The sequence below is a fragment of the Argopecten irradians genome, chromosome 3 (assembly GCF_041381155.1).
Source record: "Argopecten irradians isolate NY chromosome 3, Ai_NY, whole genome shotgun sequence".
Lineage (NCBI taxonomy): Eukaryota > Metazoa > Mollusca > Bivalvia > Pectinida > Pectinidae > Argopecten > Argopecten irradians.
In genome coordinates, this window is record NC_091136.1 from 50,007,109 (window position 1) to 50,019,433 (window position 12,325).

General features: G+C 34.6%; 1 protein-coding gene across 1 annotated transcript; it reads right to left on the reverse strand.

The window, feature by feature from the left end:
- Positions 1–421: 421 nt before the first annotated feature.
- On the reverse strand, positions 422–11,746 carry LOC138318944 (homeobox protein goosecoid-like). The gene is made up of 3 exons (XM_069261771.1): positions 11,257–11,746; positions 4,034–4,239; positions 422–1,620 (listed from the first exon to the last, which is right to left on the reverse strand). The coding sequence occupies exons 1-3, from the start codon at positions 11,450–11,452 to the stop codon at positions 1,297–1,299; spliced, it is 726 nt and encodes a 241-aa protein (XP_069117872.1). The 5' UTR covers positions 11,453–11,746; the 3' UTR covers positions 422–1,296.
- Positions 11,747–12,325: the final 579 nt, after the last annotated feature.

A 12,325-nucleotide genomic window follows, 5' to 3' on the forward strand; every position in this document is an offset into this window, starting at 1 on the left:
AACTGCAACGAACAAATCTTTCGTTCTTGTAGGACTTATCTCTGATGCTCACATGCGAAATAATGATACGAGAGGGCACTAAAACTAGAAATTTTAATATGATGTAGATCAATCAAATTACAACAGATATGAATTCAATGCAATTGCGATACTTCATTATATTTAAGAATTTAGGCAGCAATTTAAATAAAAGTTTTTTTTAATGTTATGTATAATGGAAATCATCAGCACATTTATGATGAATTATAGATATGTTGCCATCTCACATGCTACGTTATATTCAATTCAAGCTCCAAAGACTTCTTCAACAATATCATATTGCATGAAATGTTATGTAACTGATGTCTGATCATACGTTTGATACAGTAAAGCATTTAATATACTTAGTCGATATGTTTGACATCATAACGTAACACCAAAATTTAAGTTTTTTAAATTTTCATATTTTATTAGACCACTTTATTATTACTATCATCTGACATACATAATTACATAAATAACTTTATATACACACGCAATATACACAACACATAGACGTGCACTAATTCACGAATTCTCCTGATAGCCAACAGTGTATAGCGACCACCACATATATTACAATCCTCTAGAAATAGTATTTCATAAAGATATAAAAAGTAAACTGTAAGAAAAGGGAATGACTTGCAGGATTATCATAATTCATTTAGTAGAGTCTTTCGATAATTAAAAGGAAACATTAAATACAAAGCTCGAACGCTTATTTCTAAAGACATGAGCCTTTCGTCATATTGGTCACACATACACATCCATTCTCCAATCAAACACAATTGAGTATTAATTAACGTCAGTGATGACTCTGAGATTCATTGTCAACAACTAACCAATCAAATTTGTGCTAACAAACCGATGTGGTTTTACGTTTTATGTTTGGACACAAACTTCACACATGTCCATCCGTTCATTCATTCACCCATTCATTCATTCAATGCACAGCCTCACTTGGATTCACCAATAAAAAGTTATGATGTGCTAATGCTCAAAATTGACAAAAGACAACACCTTTATGAGGATGCTATCTTATTTGTCCTTTTAATGCTTGACTTTGGGTCATTGACCAGATAACACGTCTTGGTTACACGAACGTTTTTATCACAGATAAACTGCACCATCAGGATTCAGGCAAAACATTGAAGCTCAAATTGTTCGAGCTCACGGAGGCGCTTAATATCCTTGGTTACCAATAATGTAACGTAGTACACTCAAAGCACTACTATCTTTAAAATGAGTTAAATGAGAGTTTGTAATAGTATCAACATCTCAAGACGTCGGCGAATGACTAGAAGATGGTATCGGACTTGATGAAAGGCGAGCACCGGATGTGCTTGTGTCTTCATCATCTGACTCGATGATTTCATTTTCAATGTCTATTTTTGGAGAATCTGCACTACGGTGAGAGAAACAGTCACTATCGGAGTCAGTACTTTTATTATTTTGTGAACCACAGGATGCTCCAGCCTCGTTTTCACTCTTGTCTGATTTGGGATCCAATTCTCCCTTTTGCGCAGCCTCAGACAGTCTCCTTGCAGCTTCCTCTTCTCGCTTTACCTTCCTCCATTTTGCACGTCTGTTCTTGAACCAAACCTGGAAATACAGAAATAAACGCATTTTGAAAACCAAATACATCATACGTATCTGCAAATTATATTTTAGACAAGAAAATTCCACAGTATATTCAGCTTATCTTAAGAAGACAATAATATGAAATTTTTATTTTGCTGGGATTTCTATTTGGACACTGATATTCTACTCAACGGTACATTGGATGTAATAGGACGAGACAGGCGTGCATGTGTCTTGGATATGACTGTATGTTGTTATTATTTAACGGATAAACAGTCCCATCTGATAAATACCCGTCTTAAATGAGTTAATAGAAGGCCTAACACGATATTACAAGTCTTTGCGATAGGCTATCGTGTAATCACCGAGCTTTATGTCTCCGATCATTGCACACTGTCTGGGCAGAAAAAAAGATTATTTTCGGAATGGCGTGCAAGCTTTTATGCCCTAAAGGATTGGCCGCCATTTTGCTATAATAGTACCAAGGTTGGCGTGTATGATCTCAATTAATTCAAAACATTTTATAGATATTTGTGGCTTGTTCTGACTCCATAATCTAAATCTTCTATGATATGCAGATTTTTTCATATAGCTCCACCGTCCCAAATCATATTTGAGCGTGTAAATGCACCAGTGATCGTCAGCGGTAGCACGCGACTAGCGCAAATGTTTGTATGTACGTGCGTTTCCTGATTCTTATCATGCCGCTTATTGACGATATTAAAGTTTACAGTTTGTCCGAATGGTGTTTACATCGCCGCTTGTCATACGGTTACAAGATAAAAAATCTATGATGTCAACAAAATCTGAATTGGGAAATATTCGTAGCGAACATATGCTGTTTTTCAGTTGTTTATATAAGAGTTCCTATAAGATATTCTACACATGATAATTTCATTAACAATATTTTCACAAAGCTAACTATTCCATTGTCTTAAACGTCCCGAGTGTAGCTCCAGATTCTTCAATTTCCATGTTAACATCAATGGGTGTCGTCCCATTAAGCCGGTATCGGACACTTGCCGTCAGTACCGTGAAACGTCAGACAGCCTTCTTAATCACATCACGCCGACACCAGCCCCACCACGCCTTCCATCGATTCCTACTCCAATGTATTTTATGATATCGACGCCATGCCATCTAGAAGACATTATCTCGTGATGTTCGATATTACCCATTTTACTGTCAGCTAGTGAAGTCCTAATTCTAAGACTGATTGCGATAGCTATTAGAACTATTACCAACACAACAAGATAAACCGTTAGAAGTCAATTTTATGGCTAACTATTCTTTACTTGAGGAAAATCTGGATTTCCTGCAATAAAAACCGTAAGCCTTTAGTGTTTATTTGTAAATCTTTATATGCTTTCAATTGGCTTTTTGATGTAGGCGATTGTAAAACCGCTATGGTCGTGGAGTGTTGGTGAGGATCTGAGACTAAGCCAAGCCAGCAGAGATGACATCAGACCTAGTTATTATATATAAACAAGCCACTGTTCCGTCGCACTGCGCCTTGGCACACGTTTGAAATGTTTATCGCAATTTCGATATTATTCATAGCGCAAAAATTATGATTTGCCAGCAGTAAATAGAGCTAACGACAAAGGCTGGTTTAGGATTTCAAACGTCGGTGACATGTCCCATAAATGTTGTTGTAGGGGGAAGGCTTCAGAAAACCAGTAAATCAGAAAATATATTAACGCTAGCAAGACCTTGATAATTCTAATTTCTCTGTAATAAAACGGGAAAGTCCTTTTGAAGATAATGCATAGATTATAGCCCCTCAATAGGGCCCTAAATTGCTGATAACTCGATGACAGAAATAACATGACGATAACACTGGATATCGCAGCCAGCTATTCACCTCCTGATTTACTCCCCTTATCTGATGCTGTAGTGGTAGCCTCGTTCTTTTGATCTCTCTGCATTTGGCCTGTGATGTGGCTACTGTATGCGCCATTTTGGATTTATATATTGTTGTCATTATGGTGATTTTGGTTAAATTGAAAAGTGTCTAGCTAGCTGATAGGGCAAGATGGATTTAACCAAAGCACGACTTGGAACATTGACTTTGAATAAATCCGTCCTGCTTGAATGATAACGAACAAAGTTATCAGTATTTCGAGGATGTCCGAGGCATTTTGAATGTCCCGGACAGGGAGCGGATTTCGTGAGGCGGGTACCATTTCCAGATCCCGTATGTATCAGGGGCCGATTAGTCACTATCAAAGGAACCCGTTAATTCATGTGAATCACGACAACATACTGACATTTCAGCACGGCAATAAAAAGTCAGTGAAAGTGTTAGATATAATCATATATTAAATAATATATGCAAATGAAATTCTGGGGGTTCAGTTACCAGGTGGTTAGTGATATTTCGGAAGAGCGCAGAACCGGAAGAAGTGCTATGTTTTATTAAAGAAATATTTACCTCAACTCTTTCCTCCTTTAAGTCGATTTTCATTGCGAGTTCTTCCCTCAGTAAAACATCGGGGTAGTGCGTTTTATTAAAGGTAGCTTCCAGGTCTTCTAATTGTTCCTCGGTAAAAATTGTCCTGTGACGTCGTTTCCGCTTTTGGCCAGCACGTGCGAGATCAGCTGGGTTCATCAGACCAGGGAAGGGATTGTATGTAGCAGCTGCGAACACATATAAAACAAACACTCAATAAAAGTTAAATATCGTGATTATAATTCAGATTAAAAAAATACCCGTTTCAGACACCAAAGATATTGTACAGGTATTTGTAACAAAGCTTATTTTATAACATCCTTTAATAGCATACTGCATCAGCCGTATGGTGTTATACAGGGTGCAACTGCCCAACAGTCGTGACGTAACCGTCATGTAATATGTTTTATGCAAACCCGGAATTTAAACGATCAGAAGAAGTAGTGTCTTGAATGAAAAAGGAAGTGTCAACAACTATGGTGAGTTATCGGGCTTTGAATTAATTTTTCTTTGCTCGTAATAAACGCATTCGTCATTTTGCTTTTAAAAATGTCATTGATCATAAACTTACATCATGTCAAGTGATTTGTCGATTTCAGTCATACAGTTGACGTGTATATAGTACACTGTTTTGGAAATTCTTTGGTAAAACGTAGCTTTATTGGATATTATCGTATACATATATTCGACATTTTTATATTTCGGGTTAAATAGATATGCGACAATGCCATGAAGTGATATATTTTAAACTATGCTCTCACTGTTCTAAAATAATATCCGTTTTAGGCATTTTAATAGAAAGTCTTCCCTTTACACACAGTAGATCCTATCTGTTTAGGAGCAGCTGGAGTCTGTCGTCAAACATCTGCGGCTCCACACCTTCCGTAACACTTCACCGATTTTTACATGAAATCGTCTTAGCAACATTAAAAAATTCTAACAGACAAAAACTATACCAATATACACCTGTATACATATTCTGTTAGGTATTACTTAGCTCGAGCTAAGTCTGTAGCGCTCATGCGTGCCTGCTACCTTCATGCTTTTATTAATGTCAGTTTTCACGGTAATTAACACGTTTAATAAACTGTATCTCCTTGTGTTAACGTTAATTATGAATTAAAGCCTGTTATAATGGTTTATGACCCTGAGTGAAATAGCGAGGTATGGCTACGTACCGCGACTGTGACCAATGTTATAGATAACTATTGCAGTATAATGCTTCCTAGTGTTATCTCACTGGAATATCAACTCACACACATCTAGATCAGAACTATTCTTAGACTCGATAACGGAGGTCGATACACACAGCCCCACCTCTTTCTCTCTATAAGATCGACACTACCCCCATCCCTACCCTCCTATACTGGATTGGGTATAAGAGAAAAGTGTACTCGTGTTCATCAAGTTAACTTTGGCCCTTGTTATTTCGTTGACATTTGCTTATTTTCACTAAGCTATACCACTCTCCAGGTGCTGGTTCACTTTCTATATCCGTATAAGTTAAAAGTTGCTGACATACATATTTGATGTTTATCATCGACGCTGAACGATTTTGTGAAAATTTCTTTATTATCTATGACGGATCTGATTACTTTTTCATGAGTTTAAACGTGGTTATATACTTTACTCTGTGCAAGTAATTTGTACCAGACATTTTAATGGTTTATTTCCATTTTGTATTCATTTGTACGAGAACTGTCGGTCTTTGATGTCTAGAGGTAAGTAGACAACATATATCTACATACATAGCTACTGTGCATATGAGGCAGTTGAATTGGTGTAAAATACTTACATATGTATAATATCTGAGGAACTTTTAGAAAACGTTAACACCAACTAAATTGCCTGAGGGTGCGTTTTTCTATGGAAGGGGAAGCAACTCTATGTTGTATTAAACAATCCTTAATCCTTTATTTACTGCTTAGTTCTTTTTCGTTTCATATCGTTTGGTTGTTAATTATATTGTAGTTATAACAGTAATGGAACTCCTTTTAACTGAGGATATGGTAGAGACAAGTAAATTATATATATATATAGTTTTACATAAAGTCAATAGCAGGAGTACTTGCATGCTCCAGTGGTGCAAATCATATTGGTCTACACCTCAAATATGAACATACAAATCAAAATAATCCCACGTAATATTTTTATTTTGTAGTAATGCGTACACCTAAAATCGAGCTTTGATCTTCTCCGTATTAGAGAAACCTGATAATTATGATAAAATGAAATACGTTTACAATAAAATTTACAATAACAGTTTTTTCAGCCATTATTTCATCGTAAAACTTGCAATACATTCTTTTCCACACATATTTGTTCCGTTAAATGTTTGTAAAATGATCTTCCGATGGTGTGTTTGCCATTGTTGCGGTAACTGTGCTTTCCTGATAAACTCACGTTTACAAATCGCGACATAATATGCTTGTGTCCCGCCATTGTTGTAAGCTAGGTGGAAACTCTATCGCGTTGAAACAGGAGACCTCGTTAACTGTTCTACACAGTGTTGTCTTGTATGTCGTCATGTCGAGATGAACGGATACTATAAAATGGAGGTCATGTTTCAGACACAAGCAAACCGTTCCTCCATTCCCTTCCAGATCGAGATATGCCCTCATTGATGTCAGCACAAGATCAAATTTCGCCAAATATAAAATATTTTAGACATTCTTATCGATTTGAGTTAACATAAAAATTATAACATTGCTAAATAATGTAACCTATTTGAAGAAAAAAAAAATCACCATCGCTGGAGACAGAACAACCTTTATAAAAACAAGTCTATGTTGCGTCGATGTACCTGTAGGCCTTACCAATTATAGCACCTTCTTAGTATTCTCTTACTGCGATTCATTTATTTTTAACGGTTAAGTGCACTAGGTACACACAACGTGGTCATTCTGATTGGTAAGAACCGAATATTTCCAGACGATTTGAGTTGTGCTGATATATACTTTATACTTAAAAAGTCACGGAAATATTTCCTTTATTTATTATGTCTGATACTTTTAAGTTATTCAATTTAAAGTGGTTTAGGTTTTGTTCGCGGATTAATCGTACCAAGGCTGAGTAAACATTCCAGAATTCACTGTAGTTGTTTTCCTAATTATTATCTAATCGGAGTATAATCTAATGGATTACTCGGTAAGCGTTGACTGATTCCCGGATTAACCTAATGCGATACCGTTTACGTATTTTTAGCTGTAAAAACAAACCTTTCCTCGGCTAGAAGCTTCATGACTGTTACGTCAAAACGAACAAAACATCATTGGAAACTATATGAATGAGAATCTAAGTTAAATGGAAGTTAATTCTTGAGCTATTTTCAGCTTATGCGTGTTGAAAATACATTTTAATCTCTTTTGTAAGATATTAGCATTGTGATAATTCCATTGATGTTTCCATGTGAAAAATATGAAGAGAAACCCTATATAAGAAATTTTCCAATTCATAAAAACTATTCAAATCTATTTTTATAAGCATTATTGTAAATTAAGCATGTTTGTTATAATTTATCTATTTTAATAATTCAGTTAAAATGATGTTAATAAAACATATTCAAAACGTGACATACATCTAATATTATTTATTTTTGTTTAAGAGCAGTTTATTAAAGTAAATATATAACTTTATAAATTTCAATTGCGTGGCTCGGAAATTAAACGGCTGGATGGCTAAAAGGAAATATGGATGATTTTCTTTTATAATCGTAATTCACAATAATGCTAATACTTCTTTCTGAAGTTCTTAATTTCTTTCGCTGTGTAAATTGTTTATGCTGCGAAATACACCAAAGTGGCTTTAACCATCTTTAGATCTATACCTGCTAATATTTAAATAGTGATTAGCTACCTAATTAATATCATCACAAGGTCTGTATATCTATTATGATAAAAAATCCATAATGTATATCATCTTTTCACAAACGTTTCTTAAATAGTCAAATTAAGACAGATATTATATGAGGGCGTGATGTCCAGGGATAAGTTAATGTTAATCCTCTAGAGGGCGTCGTAATCTGGTTACCGGATTAAGACGTGACAGGATTATCTCACCACCACTAGGATTATCTCACTACCATTACACACGGACGAGTAATTTCTAGGAAAATATAAGGAAGGACGCCGAGGGATGAAAGACACCGCCGGATCAATATTAATGGAAAACTAAGGTGATATAATATTTGTATATGGTGAAGAATTGACCAGGTCCTTAAACATAATGGATTAATAGGTAAATACATTATCAGGATTACATTTTCAGTCACATAAGGAGTGTTTGTAATAACACTGGACATCAGCATTGAACAATAAAGAGCACATGAGAAGAGTTTCCCACAATTTTTGTTTTGTTTTAGATTTTTATTTATTTAAATCTATTTATATATTCATTACTTATACATAGTTTATACCCAGTCCATCACCAGAAATTGACTATGTAATTATTGGCAAGTAAACTTGTCATTAATTCATGGAGCAAAGTCGGATATATTGTTTTGTTCCAATTTTAAGATATAAAATATATGCAAAAGTTTTTCTTTAATTATTTTTGTTTTATTGTGCTTATTTGAAATCTTAACTAGGTCACTTGAAGATTTTAGTCTTTCTATCAAAAATTAATCTGGCAGAATATGTTGCACATTATAAGAAAAACTTGACCAAACGACATTTGTTATGTTTTGTATTTGTGTTTAAAAAAAATCAAAGTCGCAGTTGTGCTAGACAAATAAAAAATTATTGAATTCACATACGATTCTAAGTCAAATTGATATAACCGGACTGCTGCTACGAACGTTTGATTTTAATAACTGGGGAAAAAATCGAAAAAGTTTTTTTTTTATCTGTACATTCGAACCAACTAGTGATTCTTAACTGATAGACATGAAACGTTAACTAATTTCGAACTAATTAATTAGATAATATCATGACTAAATGGAAGATTAAAGAGTGTGTACTTACACATTTTGTTTCTAAAATTAATTAGTCATTTTTCAAGGTAGATTACATAGTTTTTATAATCTCGTTAAGGTAAGGTGAACGTAATGGGCGGATTTAATATGATATTAAATAATTTGAAGAAATCTTTGTCTAATCTTAGAATATAGCATTCTTAAATCATACTGATTTGGGATTTTGTGTGCTGGTTTTAGTAACTGTTTTTAATTCGTCATTTCAACCTAAAATGCATTGTTTCAATGTGATTTGTAATTATTTTCTTAAATAAATATGGACCAGTGAGAATAAGTTTTCGCAACTGATACAAAATTAATATCTTTATTTTGTTAAGTTCTATAACTGTATTTACAATTCAAGTCCATGTTGTGTTGTTCTTCCTACAATTCTTTATTTAAATAAAATTTATAAAAGAAATCATTTGAAATAACCACAAACTTAAAAGACATTCAAAAACTTTTCTTGGGTATTCATTAAAATGTTTGAAAACTAACTATTTTTCATACTATTGACATTTAGGCATTAGAATATCTAAGATACCACAAATATCCTTACATAAACCAGAAGAACCTGAAAGAAAGAGTTTTGTTTTCAAAAATTTTAGAACTGCTTAATTATCATTTTATAAACACACTTTTATCATGAGTATAAAGGCCATATACCATGTCTAATTTCAAAGAATTCGCCAAAGAAAATATTTGACATTAGCTGGGTGTTATGGAGGAGGACGGCGGTATAGATATGAGAGATAGTAGGGATGTTCAGACCTCGGTGATAAGGAGGACAAACATCACAATACGTCGTGTGTCTACCTGTGTAGCTCACCTGTCACGTCAATTCAGCCAGTCATCTGTCTACCCGTCGTAAGATTCACTCAGACACAATAGCACCTTCCTTAGGTCATCTGTCCATTGTTCACCCATGTTAATCTAATTTGTAAATTAGATACTTAGGCTACAAGATTGCTATCATGTTAACAAAAGCCGGTGTGTGAGGCAATGCTGGTACCACTCTCACACTCTATGTACCGCTGAACCGTTGTAATCTCCCACTGAAATTTAGTCCTTTGTCACACGTTTGACATCAGTATATTAATTTGTTAAAAGAAAGGAAGAACAACTGAAAAAACACCGCCTTATAATTACAAGATTTTTTAACAGAGAGAACGCAATCTTAAAAACTACATGAAATATTTCATATGGCGGAGTCTAAACTCTCAGCGAACCACTGATCACACTCATTTCAAGGGAATCCCAAATTAAAGGTAATACGAAAAACTGAACGCCGGGAAGCTCGACTTTAACGACACGAAAAGGCTAAAGAAACCATAGGAAAAACATGTGGAATTGGAGGAAATATTGGCTCGCAAAACCCATTAATTTCTCGCTATATGATTCCTGGTTATTCGTCTAACTCCGATCATACCGTCTTAAGGCAGAAACTTAATACTGCTAAAACGAATTTATATGTATTCGGCTAAAACAATACGTAAAATCGCTGGAAATGCCATTAGAACGTCAAGATGAACTTCCAATAGACATGCATGCAATTACCTTCTAAAATAAATTATCTGCTGATTCCAGTCATTCTTTATAAACCAAAATGCATGCCTTATTCAGCTTAATCTTTGAAAAATAAAAACTTTATTTCAAACATTTGATCTTTTAAAAATATACTGTCGCTAATTCAAAAAATCAAAAGGTGTGGTGATAGTTTTTAAAGTTCATTATTTTTCTTTAATGAATTATAACTTGTGGATGAAAAAAATATTTCATATTTGTCCTCAATAAGCAATTTCAATATTTCTATAACAACCTTTCTATTTTTAATTCAGAAACATGTGGCAAGCTACTAGCGATTTTAATGTACACTCTTATCATGCTCAAAACGCATGAAATAAAAACATACTTAGAAGTTTTATTTGAATTTCATCAAATATTTATATCATTAGTTATTGAAAACCTGCCTAAACCTTAAACATTTATTAGTGGGATCACACGCCTCGCAGTTTATTAGCGAATTATACTTGGAATAATTAAAAGGGTATCTTTTAGAATTATTTTGACAAAAGAAAATTAAAACTAGAATTTTTTAGTAAATCTATTAATTTTAAGTATCCAATTAAAAACGTAAGTATGAAATTGAGAAAAACATAATAAAAAGTAAAAAATTAAAAAGGGGAGCAAAATAAAGATTTTAAATTTAAAAACCTTTGAATATCAAGAAAAAGAAATGATGACATGTACTTACCAAAGATGTCCTGTGCTGAATGGGGTAGGCTAGGATACGGAAAATAAGGTGATGGTCTGTGAGCCAGAAGGGGTCGAGGGGCCAGAATACTCTCAATGGTGAAGAGGGACTGGTTCCCTGAGGCAGCGGCGGCCAACATACTGTTCTGGTAAGACTTGATCTGTTCAGATGTGTAATAATACGGCAGATGATGCATGATGGTAATAGTCCTCACAACGACAAACTAAGAAATGAAGAAATCCAGAATATATTGACTCCAGTTGAAAAAAGTTTTGAATTCTGACCAAGAAATAAGAACACAAATTGCTGTCCGATAGTATAGAGTATCTGTGCGTGTTGTGTGTCGGGTACTAATTGAGGTCTGTGTATACCCGTTATGGTAGGTATGAGAATCGACACCTTCGTCCGTGTAAAGACAAGTATAGCGTGTCGAAGGTAACGAGCCGACTTTTCAACCAATGCCGAGAAACAGCGATACCGCTGCTTTTATTGTCATTTAATAATATCATCACGGCCCTATCCATTAGTTAAAAAAATACCCCAACATCCAAATAAAGGATTATCCCAAGGCTTGTCAAAATTCTCCTTTCGCTTTTGTCCGCCATGCTTGATTGATGTGTCGTTTCGACCAATAGTAGAGCAGTACGGTAAACATCAATAGTAACTTGGCCACGCCCCTAAGATTATAAGCAAACATGAAGGTGTAGACTAACACTTTCATTGCTAGCGGCAGTGACAAATTTCCAAACACTTTCTCTACATAGAGATGCCGTAAACTTTATGAAGCATGACAAGATTCCCCGTCGGGGAAATTTGCATATCTATGATACTAACAAACAAGATGGCTGTCGCTCTATACTAAACAACACCAAATACTGCCAGAAAAAATGGAGGTCGTGAGGTAGGATACAAGAGAGCACACGTTCTTATCAGGTTGGAGAAATCACATTTAGAAATTGTAAAAGATTTCTGTGAAAAGACGGACAGAAGGCAAATGTTGACATGCACACAATCTAGTCTTAAAGACAAGGTTAGTTTTGCAATGTGCTTGAATTATCTCTTTCTAGAA